The 14121-nt window shown below is 36.3% G+C and overlaps 1 protein-coding gene across 1 annotated transcript; it reads right to left on the bottom strand.

Moving 5' to 3' along the window:
* Positions 1 to 1623: 1623 nt before the first annotated feature.
* LOC121294823 (annexin A2-A-like) lies at positions 1624 to 12699 on the bottom strand. Its single transcript, XM_041218932.1, has 13 exons — positions 12613 to 12699; positions 10434 to 10494; positions 9654 to 9747; positions 8570 to 8664; positions 7765 to 7878; positions 6812 to 6902; positions 5969 to 6048; positions 5785 to 5844; positions 5485 to 5578; positions 4914 to 5009; positions 4025 to 4083; positions 2035 to 2157; positions 1624 to 1912 (listed from the first exon to the last, which is right to left on the bottom strand). The coding sequence occupies exons 2-13, from the start codon at positions 10482 to 10484 to the stop codon at positions 1853 to 1855; spliced, it is 1017 nt and encodes a 338-aa protein (XP_041074866.1). The 5' UTR covers positions 10485 to 10494; positions 12613 to 12699; the 3' UTR covers positions 1624 to 1852.
* Positions 12700 to 14121: the final 1422 nt, after the last annotated feature.

The following is a 14121-nucleotide window of genomic DNA, read 5'->3' as shown; positions in this document are numbered from 1 at the left end:
TGGAGGTTAAATTAACATTTTTAATTAAAACATTAGTGCCAAACAAACAAAGCAAAACACACTAACGATTACAAAATCTAAATAAAGCCTCTTCAGTTAAAAGAAGGAAAAAAAAATCTTGAGCTTCTTTAAATTGTTTTTTAAGACAAAAAAAAATACCTGGACTTTGAAAAAATATTTCAATGCAAATTATAAAATTCAACTTGTCTTAATTTTAAGTTTTGTTGCAATAATTTAACAGTCCAGACAGCATTGGTGCATTTTACTTTTGGCTTCACATTTTAATGTAATTGAATTATACTTCACTGGCACAGTTCCTTCTTTGCAATTGAGCGTACAAGCATGCTTTACGCTGCTCACTTTAAAGTGTCAGTGAATCAACTTTTTTTTTTTTTTTTTTTTTTACCCATAGTGGGAGGCAAAAATCTGCAGTACTTTTTCAAGACAAACAAAAAAGACTTTAAGGATATATACATTCTAGTGTTGTAATGATAAGACATGACATTTTTTATTCAGAAAGGCCAATAATAGTTAGATTTTAATTGTGCATGATCTTTAGACTGGGAATTTTCAACTTAATCTCAGACTATTGCTTCCACATGTTTCAAACATAGAAGACATCACACATTTTGAGGTGATGCTATAATAAAGAAAAGCTGTCATAACAGCAATTGATACAAGGAGAGTAGTCATCGATTCAGAACACCTCAAGGTCTCGTAAGCACTCAAGTTGCTGGTTTCTCATTTTGAAAATATTGTGGTATTTAGAATAGACTGTTTATCATATATAATATAATATATCTGTATGTCATATATATATATATATATATATATATATATATATATATATATATATATATAATGGTTAGTGTTTGAGAGAGGCACTGTTCTGACTATTTCACATGCTCAAGTCATTCTTTGTCATTTCTGGATTCAAAACTTCATTTTTCTCTGCAAGAAAGATTAACCAAAATACATTTTGATTATAATTATTTTTTCTTCTGGGCATTTTTTGCTGAAGTTTTCCCCAATTGATTACTGTAGGATAGCCTTCTTTTGTATTATAAATGCATTGTTTGTATCAGAAGAAAAAAAATTGAATACCAAGCAAACAAAGAATTTTTGTCCTTAGGGAATTAAACAAAAGTAATAACGATTAAATTATTTTGGATGTTCATTGTACAGCTTTTAAATACAACTCAAATTGTAATACATCCTTTATATACATTTTAAAAGTGTAAAATACTGCATTAACGAATCCTGCATTTTTATATTAATCTATACATTACTGTCTAATTTAAAACTCTTAACTGGATGGTTTAACCCCATTCCACAGAAAGCGTTGACATTTTATTATCTTTGTACAGTAACAAAAAAATCTGGAAATAAAGAGAAATCAAAGCAACCAGTCTGGTTTTAGGTTTCAGCTTTCATGGTATTGTACGGCATTGTTTTGATGCACTCTAGTGGTGAGAATTAAAAGCACATTGTATTTTAAAACTGCTGGCCAAGAAGACAGGCAATACAACTTTAATTACACTGTTGTGCAATAAATAGGTGGTGGCAGTACTTTATTTGGATGAATCTGTTGGTGTATGTTAAAAAAAACAAAAAACAAAAAAACATTTTTCTAAGCATTTATTTTTATTGCCAGAGAATCAGCTTACAAAAGGATGAACTTTTTTTTTGTGATGTCAGTTTTTTTCAAAACAGAAAAAAACAAAATGTGGTATGACAGAAGGCACATGCTAATACAATGGCAAAGACTGTAAAAAAGCTGTTTTTTTTAATTTTGAAAAAAGGAGGGAGATGGAGTAGGAGGCATTAATACAGATTCATGATCGCTTCTGTTTTAGTCATCCCCGCCACACAGGCACAGCATAACCCTCTGGTAATCTCCCTTGGTATGCTCCTGGAAAAAAAAAAAAAAAAAAAAAAAACAAGAACTTAATAACTTCTAGGGTCAAGTCATATTACATTGTGGGAATATTTAGAACGGCACAGAACTATGTATGAACTGCTGTAATTACTCACAGAGATTGTCTGGTAGAGTGATTTGCTGTACTGCTTCTTGAATTCCTTTCTGATCTTCAGCAAGTCAACCTCACATCTGGAAACCATGATTCTGGTCAGCAGCTTGTCCTTTGCTCCCTTACTCTGCAATGAAGAGTCTCAGTTAATATGAAAGACTGCTTTTCATTATACGCTGCTGAAAGACAAAACTGGAACGATTTTGGCAATCCATTAAACTTACAGATACAGCTTTATGTAAATATTTTAACACTGTCTTTCTCTTCAATGGCTTGGTTTACATGCACTTGAAAATCGACTCTACAGTCATGACTGTGTGACGTTGTGACACGAATACATTACATAACAACAAAAGGCCATCCTTTTGGCAGCACGACTATAAAAGAGCAGCGTCAACCGCTTTCTTACGATAGCTGTAAAAACCAGAGCCGGAATCGTGTTTGTGGCTCACGAGGTTTCAGTCAAGATCCATTTCTGACTTTATCACGTAATCTCCAGCAGAAAGGCCATACAAGAGAGACACCCAACCCCCACACTACATGTATGGACTACTTCAACTGTATAACCTCCGACAGCAGTCATTATCACAGTACATTTTAAACATCAATATTAAAAACGAAAGACAAACTATCGGATAGAACTCCAGCACATCATAAACATCTGCACAGCCAAAAAGTCGTAAAGCACTACAAAAAATGAACTGTAATAAAATAAACTAGTGTGTAAACAGGTATATGCACATACAACACTGCAAAAACAAAAAAAAGTAGTTTTTAATCTAAAATGAAAGTAACATATGATTTATTTTGCATGTCATTCGCAGCACAGAATCCAGGTTGAGCTGCTGCAGCTTTGCAGTTCTGCTGAAGTGCTGTGGCTAGCTTGAAGATGAAATCTCTCCTACCTTGTACAAAACAAAAGGAATGGATGGCTGTCAGGTCCAGTAGAGATAACAGGCTCTATCTATCGCTCTATCTAATTGTCTGTGTGTTGGAAAGGTAACCAGACAAAACAAGTCGCTAATGCACGGCATAATTCTCAATGTGCGCGACAACACGTGGATTCATTTCTCTTGTTAAATGTTTTTATCCTCATGGCAACGCATGAAGCTCTCCTCATGATATTCAGAGAAGTTCTTTTCCTACTTAGTAAGCAGACACGGACATTGAAATATCCCCTCCCCTAAATGATTATGAATTGAGTAATCTGCACTGGTACAGCCTAAAAATCAGAACTGCATAGCAAAACATTTCCTAAAAAGTACGGCAAACAAGTGGTGAGGAAAACTCATGACTTGTGCACGTAAACGCCACCATTGACTGCATAATGTTTTTTCTTGTTCCAGCTTTCAAGAATGACACATTAAATATGTAATTTGCTTTTATATATATATATATATATATATATAATATATTTTAATATATATATATATATATATATATATATATTATATATATATATATATATATATATATATATATACCTCCGCTACTTCGAAATGAGCAAGCCCCAGGCTTACTGCACATGTGTGGGTCAAGTCCTGTCCCCAAAAGCTTTGTTGCAGGGGGAGCATGATTTGGTTACACCAATGACATTCATAAGATAAATCCTCTTGTAGAATGCTACAGAGTGAAAGTTGAGATGTATGACTTCATAAAACCAAATTTAGGTTATGCTAATACTTACAGGACTATAACCAATTAACCTAAAACTGACATGTATAACGCTGTCTCGAGAATGTGGTTGAATGTCGTATGCAACAGGAAAATAGACAGGATTTATTTTTTGACTGGATCTGCCTTGTTAGAAGGGGTTCAGTAGAGATTCAGTTTGGTACACATTTCCTATTGATGCACATGGATGCCGCATCCACTGTTTTACTTGTATACTGATGGTCATTCTCAAGAGGGAGTCTTTTTTGCAGCAAGAAAAAAGTTGATATGCAGGGTCACAAGTCATGCTAATACTTGCCATATTTACATTAAAATCTTACCTGCATTGAGTCATTCAGTCTGCTAGCAAAATACAGGGGTTTGTTCTCTATGCACTGAACTGCAAAAGGAAAAGAAACAAAAAAAAGTTTAAGGAACCCATGTTCTTTGGCAGCTACCCTTTACTCCATAAAATATTGCTGATTAGGACAGATGCCTCTGGTTTTTAGGCACTGATCCACCATTTTGTAGGGGCATCCCTTGAAATCAAATGTTGCTATTCTCCAAAACAGCTTGCAATTATGTTTAAGAAATGAATCAAATGCTAGCAGAGTACAAATGGGATCTCAAGGTGGCAAAAAACACCCTGGGCCTCGCAATCAAGTAAGTGTGCGAGTTTCAATATAGTTTTGAATATTTGAACACCACTACAATCTCACCATTCTATTCTGATAAATATATCAAACTTCCAGATACAGAAGGCCTGTTTGCAAAATGTGAAGCGCATGTGCTGTATTGTTTCCTGTTGAATGGCCCCTTAATAGTGGGTTAGGAAGGCAGTCAAAGCCAAACATAAGATAGACGTCACATTCTAGTGTACAGCAGGTTAGGACCATTCAGTGCAATTATACACTGCATAACACAAAGCCACCCTGGCACCCAGTTCATTCCTATTCTCTTGGAGCACAGTAATAGGAGTGTTAGATAGACTATAATTCATGTTCGTGGATTCAGACCAGATGCAATACAGTATGTAAAATGTCCAAAGTCTGTTGCAGTTGCTTTAATATTCTGGAAACTGGACAAATTCTTAAAAAAAAAACAAAAAAAAAAAAAAAACACAAATCAGTGTCCTTTATTAGTTTGACTCTTACTCTGCCTGACATGACTGAAACACTAGTGTCGAACATTCACTTAATGTTAAAGGACACCAACTACGAAGTCACCTACCCAGAGTAAGGAAAGCATTCTCCATGTCTCCTTTCACCTCCTTCTTGATGCTCTCCTTCATATCATAAGGGCTGTAGCTCTTGTACCTTTCAAACACTACAAGAATACAAAACTATTTACCACCATTGATGGTATCAATTCAGAACTTTAAAACAATCAGAAGCTGTATTGAAGTAATAAGAAGCAGAGTAAAACAGACAAACATTTGAGAGGTTTTATCAATGGTTTTAAGACATTAAATTATTCACAAAAGCTTAAGGACTTACTTATCTATCCCCCTCCCCATGAAAAAGAACCCTCATTAGAAAGTTTGTCAATAAAGCTTTTTTCTAGGGCCCAGAGATGTGACATTTTGGTAGTTCTGCAGTATCATAGCCATTCAAATTCACAAACACAGAGCAGTCATGTGATGTCCATACTGTACTACAAATAAGGGATCTGAACCCTCTCCTCAGGCAATTCATAACTCTACTAAATAAGGTCAATTTTTTTCAAGCAGGTCTCATTCTGTACTATCCAAGACATTGTAAAAGTTTTTAAACCCTCCAGTGACCACCATCAGTTTACATGCCTTTCTGAAGATGGGGCACGCTCCTTTCAGTCATAATAGTGATCCATGTGGCTACATCAGTTCCCTTTCTCTTCACTCCAGCATCATACAGATCCTGGATAGCAGAAAGGAAATCAGTCAGACATCTAAACTGGTTGCTGCTATGTTAAGGAAAGAATGGAATGTGCAGATAGAAATATTGATTTGCACAGACAGATTCAGTACTGCATAAAGATTTTAAGCAACCTTAACCAGATAGATTATTGTATGCCGGTGTTGGGTTGATATGTTTGCAGCATGCTGTACATTGTTTTTACTTACTCTGGCATCCTGGTCAATTTTCTCATAGTCAACAACACCACTTGGTTCAGCCCGGTTTCCCTACAAGAGACAAATTATTTTAGAATAATTTTGCTGAGAAGGTTCTACATGTTAACTTGAAAAGGAGGGAAAATGGACACCTGTCAAAAATTGACTTTGTACAGTTTTCTTTAAAATGATTTACCTTAACCAGGGCTACCAGCAGCTTGCGAAAGTCTCCCGAAGTGTCTGAGCTGACATCACTCTCCAACTCTTTCTTGTGCACTGAGAGGTGAAAGCAAAATGAAATATCATTTAGATAATTTCTTAAATATGACTTTTTAAAAAAGCTCATGTTTCCCTGCTGTTGTTCTACTCCCATTTCCTCCACTAGATGTCACTGTGGTTAACACATTATGCATTTGTCTATTGCAGTGGTTCAATTTGCTTGAAAACATAAAAAGTAGACTGGACATCTCCATTAATGGATTTTTAAAAAAAAGTGGACTTGATGATGTGATCAGAAACCAAGAAGCACTGTAAACTGCCTGCTACTGTAGTAGGACTTTTTTTTTTTTTTTTTTTTTTTACTACATTAGTTTGTTTTTTGTACCAGGGTTTAATTAACAGCCCAGATTGAGATAACGGCAACAAGTCTGACACAGTCCAGAAACAAAACGTTAAAAACATTTTGCAGCATATAAACCAGAGCCGATTTTGCCAGTGCTTGCTAGTCGATGTACCACTGAAATTATTTTGAAGCATATAAAATCATTTGTTTCTACTTTATTGTTAAAGATTTCACATGTGGCAATACTGCCCTACAATTACTCTGTTAGTACTGTGATCGTTTTAAAACAGACCACAAATGCTTACCACAGACAAGAGGAAAGGGGGCACAGCCCAAAAAGTTTGAGAACCGCTGGTCTATTGAATATTTAAAGAACATTCCTGTATTAGGACTAGTATGAGTGAGATCAGTTGGTTTGAGAGGTTTTATTTTAATCTGAGGTTTCACCAATACCAAATCTCAGTGTTTGTCACTTACTTTCCTTGTAGACTTTCTTGATTTCCTGCATCTCGCTGTTGCTCCGAGAGCAGACCAGTTCAATGAGTGTGACTTCATCTGTTCCCAGTCCCTGCAAAAAGAAATATCTGGTTAACCACTAGCAGAAAACTCAATGTGCTGAGTTGCTAGAGGGTCAACCTACTTTATTATTTCTGATTCATTTTGAGTTGTGAATGCCTGCACTACCACAGATGTTTCTATTTATAAAAAGTGATTTAATACATTATTGATTCCAGTATTTTCAATGCAAACTATGAATAAAAACATTGGGTGTGTTTGTAGTAAGTCTGAACTCTGCTTTCAGACCTTGAATACATTAATTTGTTTATTTTGTCCATTTCCAGCAGATGGCAGCATTTCATTAAATATACAATGCCAGTAGATACATTAACTTCACACAGATGTATCCACACATGAACACTTTCAATAATGTATCACACCTTTAACTTTAAATGTTCTTAAAGAATAAACAATGAGCGAAGTCTGCATTTTATTCTGACAGCACATCACTGGATTCTGTTACAATGTATTATGTTCTGTGAAAGGGTAATGACATGCATGGACACATTTATGAAATGACAGTGTTTTTTCTACCAAGTATCTTGATTTCCGAGAGGAAACGAGTATTATGTATCTTAACATTAATGTTCTGTAAAACCTTTGTATCCTACACTAAATTAAAGTGATACAAGCTGCATGAGAAAGGATTTGGCAACACTGTTAGAGCACCTTTCTGTAAAACATTTCTACCTTAAAACCTCTTTTTTATGGAAGTTTAAATAAATGAGGAATGGTCTCTCCCGAACTAGATCAACACCTTGCAGGCATTGTATTAATTTGATGTTTAGAGCTATTTTTTGGCAATACAGTAGGCTGTAGTTTGTTTTGCTGAAGGCACTCATTTTCTAGACAGAGCTCTGCAATATCTTTACCTTCATGGAGTTCTTCAGTTCTGAGGCGTCGAACTGGGCCGTGCTCTTCATGAGACCCAGTATCACCGACTCCAGGGGGCCTTTCAGGGCACCTTTCAAAGCAGAGATCATATCCTGGAGACACACAAGGCATTCATTAGGACCTTACAGAATGCATAACACCTTCAAAAGGATGTGCCAGTTTTCTATTTAACAATAGCACCTTTTTCATGAATTTAAATATGGTAGCATACTGTATGGGGAAAAATTTGAGATTTTTATTTATATATATCTGCACTACAGCAGGATAGCTTTGGGGAAACTCATATCTGATAAACTGCCCACTAATATCTACACAGCCATTAAAAATAGCTCAGATTCTGCATTCACACACAGAATATTAAAGTGCTTTGGAGCATTGCAAATGTGAAGTACAGCACTCTTGGGTCGCTGAAATTCAGGAAAGGCTAAAAAAAAATATTGTTTAAAACAACCTAATGTATCCAGCTCAGTCTCCTTGAAACCAAGTTGAAAAAGCACTGGTATGTTGTTTCTTTTTGTTTACAGTACATGCAAAAAACATTTCATCTGACATTACTTGTAGGCAAGTCATGCTGGGTACATTTTGCACAGCCTTAAGGCTCAGCACATAATATATGCAGTCAGGTAATTACATCTCCAGTATAATCATAACCTTTCAAATCCAATAGTCCCTTGACCACTTTATTCACTGTGTGCTGTGTAATCTCATTAACAAGACATCCACAGGTCCCTCAATGATCTTGTTCTTCATAGAGAAGATAACAAAATGCTACCAACTGCCTACCTTCTTAGTTCTTCTTTCATAGGCAAAGGCAATATCCCGCCTTTGAGCGTAGCTGCGTCTTGTCAGGATGTCGATGATAGTTTGCTCGTCCACACCTACATGGGGATGAGGAGAATGCAAAACAATTGTTGAGCACAGTGGATTAAGCAAGGGGTTCTTTGTTATCTAAATCACTTCCATTAACCTCACTGCCCCTATTAATTTAAGCAAGGGGTTCAGCTGTAGTCTTAGACTGTATGCTGAAGTATTGAGAGTTATGGATGGATATAATTTATACCAGAGCATAATGCTGCTGTTACAGTGCTGAGGAGACACCCACACAGTTGTTATAGCACTGTACTCTGGTCACTCACATAACTGTGGCCCAAAACCACTTACAAAGACAGACAGAAACCTCCCACCCACCCTGTCAGACAAGAACCAGAAAGTATTCAATGGAAGGCTAAACAGAGACAAGCAATTTCAACAGACAGCATTTGAATGGATTTTCATACCATTACTGTCATTTAAGACATCCCTTGTTTTTTCAAGATTCCTTTTTAAACACATTTAGAACTACACTGATTAGCTCGGTCTGGGTCCTTTTCATATTCAAGTTGTTTTACTAAATAGTAATGGCTGTTCATCTAAAGCTTTATTGCAAGGCGGTGCCCTTGGAACATTTCCTTCTCTTTGTGGTTTTAGTGTGTGGAGCCTCAGGATGTTGACTCAGATATTCCAGCAGCACAAGACTGGGCTGGGCTCCATTACATCCCACAACAGAGACTACTTTCCAATAAGAAAGATACTGTTATAAAATCTAATTATCACCTATTGGGGTTTTTAAGCAATAGGGGGCTTGTTGAATTCTACAGCACAAGTACACATCATATAGCTTTTCTGTAGATTAGCGGTTGTGCCAGTAGAAAATGACTGCACAAAAAGGTGCCCAGTTTTGTGGCTACTCAGATTCAGTCTGAGAACCTCTTTGAGATGAGGTGTGACAATACTTATTGTTATAAAGTATGATGTTCAGGGATTTTTGTAGTGAGGATAATGAATAATTGTACAGTGGTAGAAAGGCAGAGCCTGCTTGAATATGTACCCTTTGTCTTGATAGCTGTCTCTATTCTGGCAGCATCCTTGTCAGCTTCAAAGTCTTCAGCAGGTCTCACTGTAGGAAATTTCTCTTCTTCGGACTGTAAATAAAATCCAGTACAGGATGGGCTGCATTACTGACAGACACAACTGTGCATTTCAGACAGTATTTTGTTTACAGTACTGTGGGAGATCTCAATACCAAACCCTTTTAATTCTAGATTAATCCCACGTGTGTTGTCTCACAGGGGTTTTCATTTGAGCCCCTTACTAACATCATTTAATTAAAAAAAATAGGAACAAGTGTGATATTGCACATAAGAGTTTTAGAGAAGTGTTGAAATCATTAAATTAGAGACCTTGGTAGTTGATATGCTTGCCAGTCACACAGTGCATCTGGTCGAGAAGCTGATTATACAAAATATTTTAGCGCCAAGTCATGAGCTTTTATCACAAGACAACAATAAGCCCTTAACCTGGAGGCAGGCAATTCCACTCCAAATACAGTAGCAGTACACTGCCAATTAGCCTTGAGCCAAAGATTATACAGCACATTATATTTTAAACCAGTGTTAGGCATTGTTAATATTGTGTTTTTATGTACTGATACCTTAGAACTTTACTGGGTAACTTTTAGCCACACCCTTTGAGTGTGTGTGTGTGTAACCACATACCACGGACAGTTATAAGAAGAGATTTAGACCAGCTGGCATGGTTAAGTGAATTGAATTTTCTGAAAACTTCTTGCCCAGTCAGGATTAAATCAATAGCAGACATTTATACCTACCCCACCAAAATTCAGGGTGAGTTGACCCAGGAACTCCGACACCAGAGCCATGTTGGATTTTCTGGGGGGGGGGGGGGGGGGGAATAAATAAATTTAGCAGTGCTCCCTCTTACAGGCTGCCTTTTATTCTGAAGCATCAGATACAAGGAGGCCAAGGCTCAATTCTATGTATCCACAAGCAGTTATTTTCTTTATAATGCAGATTGCAAACAGCACTGTGTCTAAACTACGCCTGGATAAATTCCCCCAGATAAAAAAAAAAGTTTAACATAAGTGTTTAATGTGAACTGAAATGACTTCTGGAGAAACAATGTTTTTCTTTTGTACAATGGTGTTGAGTGGTAGTGGGGGTACTGAAACTGCCTTTCCTGTCTGGTGGAATGAACACGCCCTTTAGAAAGCTGAACAAACTAGACACCATTGTGAAGCGAGGTGATAAAATAGCAAAAATAAAACACTTCATAATAAAATGACATTGACACTTGCCAATTACCACAACTGTAAGGCATCCTATCCAACAATATATGTACCGTATATATATTTCTTAAACTGCTAATGTTTCCTCTATCAGAACAATATTTCTCTGTATTAAAGAAGTCTTATTGTTGGCTCTTTGTTGTAGGAGCAATTATTTGAAAAGGTCCAAAACTACCATCCATTCAGTATCTAATCCCTAGTTTACCAACTAACAGCACAGGTATGAATGAGTCACACTTTTTAATGGCGACATCAGCACAATCAGCAATTGTTCTCAATCTTCTTAGTAATGGGTACCCCCCCCCCCCTCCCCCCACCAAATAAAAAATAAATAAAACTGTATTAGTTATGTTTTTATACAGTTATTTAATTAGAAACATATTAAACAATTCAGAGATATATTGTACAGAACACATATGCATGATTACTAGGTTATTGCATTTATCCAATAAATAAAAATGGATAAGAGAGATTAACATACAGACACATGCATCTCAGTTGTATTAGTTAAACCTCAATCGTTATTACAGTAATCAAGGAGTTCAAACCATTCTTGCAGGTAATTTAATAAAATAAACACTTTCCTACATCCAGGATAAACCCTGATCTAAATGGTATTGGTGAATATAGTTAGGACAAGCTCAGGCAGGCTATTTTATATGATCCCTCTTTACCGAGCTCCTCTTGCACACACAGCTCACAAATGGAATGTTGCCAGTAGGCCATCACCCACCTAGCAACAGACAGTTCACAACCAACATGTTTACTCTATACAGAACACGTCATTGCCATGGCTGTGGAGTTTTAATCATCCACAAACCCATGAAATGGCATTCGGATCTGCCCATCTAGTTAACAGATTACTAGAGAATACTACATATATGTAACAGAGCTTTATTGCTTGTCAAGTCCCTCTCCTTTTGAGATGCCGACTATCATCCAGGGTAGTTTTATTTGCTCCCAAAGAGTAAGTGGAAGGGAGAGGTTAAAGGAAATCAGACATGATTGTCCTGTCAAAATAGCCATCATATATGAAACAGAATCTGTGTTTAATGTGAATAACAAAATGCAGGGCCCCAATAATGATCTAGTAGTTTGATTACACTAGGTTTGAGGCCTTGATGCTTTTTTGTGCAAAGTAGAGTTTCACAGAGAAGCAACACACCATTTCAGTATAACTTAGGAAAGGCTCACACATACTTTTTAGACACATCATAAGTCATTAAACTGTCCAATTACTAGTTAAGTCTGCACATGCCACATTTTTAAAATTAATTTCAGTAGGGCTGCAAACCCTTGAGGTAGGAAAGTGTGGTAACAATATGTGGCCAAATAACTTCTAGCAGACAAAGACTTCAGTATTATTTACTTTCTTACTATTCTGAAGCATTGACAGTACAGCTACATTCTGTGCACTTCAAGCAAAAGAATAGACAGTAAAATGTTTTTACAGGTCAATGTTTGCCAAAATACCAGAGAAACAAAGATTAGCACTGTTCTGCAAAAAATATCGTTGTCCTGTCACAGTATACCATTTAATTAAAAGCTAAACTGAACCATATTTAAAATGGCTGAAGCATCAGGAAACTTTCTTGAAAGTCAGCCTTTGCAGCAAAAGAAAGCCTTCCCCTTTTTAAAACAACAAAATTTCACAAGCAAACTGCAAAAGGACAGAAAATCCGAAGCAGTAAATAGTGCTTACCTCAAGGGATGTTGTGCTGCTCACTGTAGAATAGCTTCAAGTATGAAATCACTTCTTGGGTGTGGTATTTAAATACCAGTTGTCATACTCCCCACCCCTAGCCAAGCCTGCCAACACATAGCAACTCCTCCATCCAGTGATTATTCCTAACCATAAAAACCAGGGATATGACTTCAACCAAGAGAAAGGGGTTTCTACTGTTGAATCAGGCCCAAAGACATACAGTGCCTAAATTGGAAACATTTGCCATATGCAGCACAAACTTAACCTGTTGCAAGTCAATTTAAGTTACAATGGGCAACAAATCTGACAGATTGATAGTAGGGTGAGTATCAAAAGGAAAAGCGACTCAATGGTGAAGCTCAGCAAAGATTAGCATGGCATGATTACTGAGTATTACAATGGAAAAAAAAGTAGATAAAAAAACATGGAACACAACAGCAGCAACCAAAGCATGTGTGCAGAGAGCCTTATACTGCAGGATTTTGGCACCCGGTTTTGGTGTAAACGTGCAAAGGAAATACCAAATGTCACATCAAAACATTCCTAGACATGTAATAGATTGTCACCCTCAAATTCTCTGAAGGATTAAAGGAGTGGTCATTTATCCCTTTAGAACAAACAAAAAGCTTGCAGACACTCTGCTATGCAAGTTTGTGCTTTCCTGGCTGCTCATGGTAACCCTAGTTTCTGCTTTTTCCCCTGTCATGTCCAATAAGTGTCCTTTGTGGATAGAGCTGATATTTAGCATGGTAGTTCTGCATTATATACAATACAACTTCTAATGATTATGGAGTACACCATAGCCCTGCCATTAATTAAATATTTTTATAAAGTAATGGATAGGATATAAAATAAACTACTTAGTTATCTGAATTTATTTACCATTACTTATACTACAACTAAGGTGACATAGTAGATATTTGTGTCAGGATGGCAACTCACTACTCACAAACACCAAGGAAACACTTCAGGTACAGGGACTGTCAGTCCTATACAGTCAATTAAATGAGTAATCCTACACACACACACACACACTATATATATATATATATATATATATATATATATATATATATATATATATATATATATATATATATATATATATATATATCTATGATTTTATAAAAGCCTACCTCTTCTTTTGATCATTAAACTAAAACAGGCTTATTTTCATATCTAACATAAAGAGAAAAGCTATGCCTTATCCATTTGACAAGTGTCCAAATCAATCTCTATTCACAATCTCAGTTCATTAAACAAAAGTCCAAACACATAGAATTATTTTTAAATATGCTATTTATCTGCAATACCTTACACAACTTCTTCAAACTGCCATCTCTCTTCACCACACAAACCTTCATTTGTTCTTTTTAAATAGTGTAGAGATGGTCAGCCAACCAGGATCTGCATGCCTCGCATTCTCTGGCTGATCAATCAGATAATCAACCTGCTCAAAAAGACACCACAGCAAACCAATGTCTCCTTTAGAACAATGGAGCTGTG

Source organism: Polyodon spathula, chromosome 19, assembly GCF_017654505.1.
Source record: "Polyodon spathula isolate WHYD16114869_AA chromosome 19, ASM1765450v1, whole genome shotgun sequence".
NCBI classification, from domain to species: domain Eukaryota; kingdom Metazoa; phylum Chordata; class Actinopteri; order Acipenseriformes; family Polyodontidae; genus Polyodon; species Polyodon spathula.
Note: the sequence above shows the minus strand (reverse complement) of the source record. Positions and strands in the feature narration are given on the sequence as shown.

Coding starts and splice junctions, on each gene's coding strand:
- LOC121294823 (XM_041218932.1), bottom strand. CDS start 10,484: ATGGCTCTGGTGTCGGAGTTCCTGGGTCAACTCACCCTGAATTTTGGT. Junction 7,879..8,569: donor ATGAAAGAAGAACTAAGAAG/GTAGGCAGTTGG, acceptor GTGTGTCTCCAG/GATATGATCTCTGCTTTGAA. Junction 4,084..4,913: donor GAATGCTTTCCTTACTCTGG/GTAGGTGACTTC, acceptor TTCCTTTTGCAG/TTCAGTGCATAGAGAACAAA.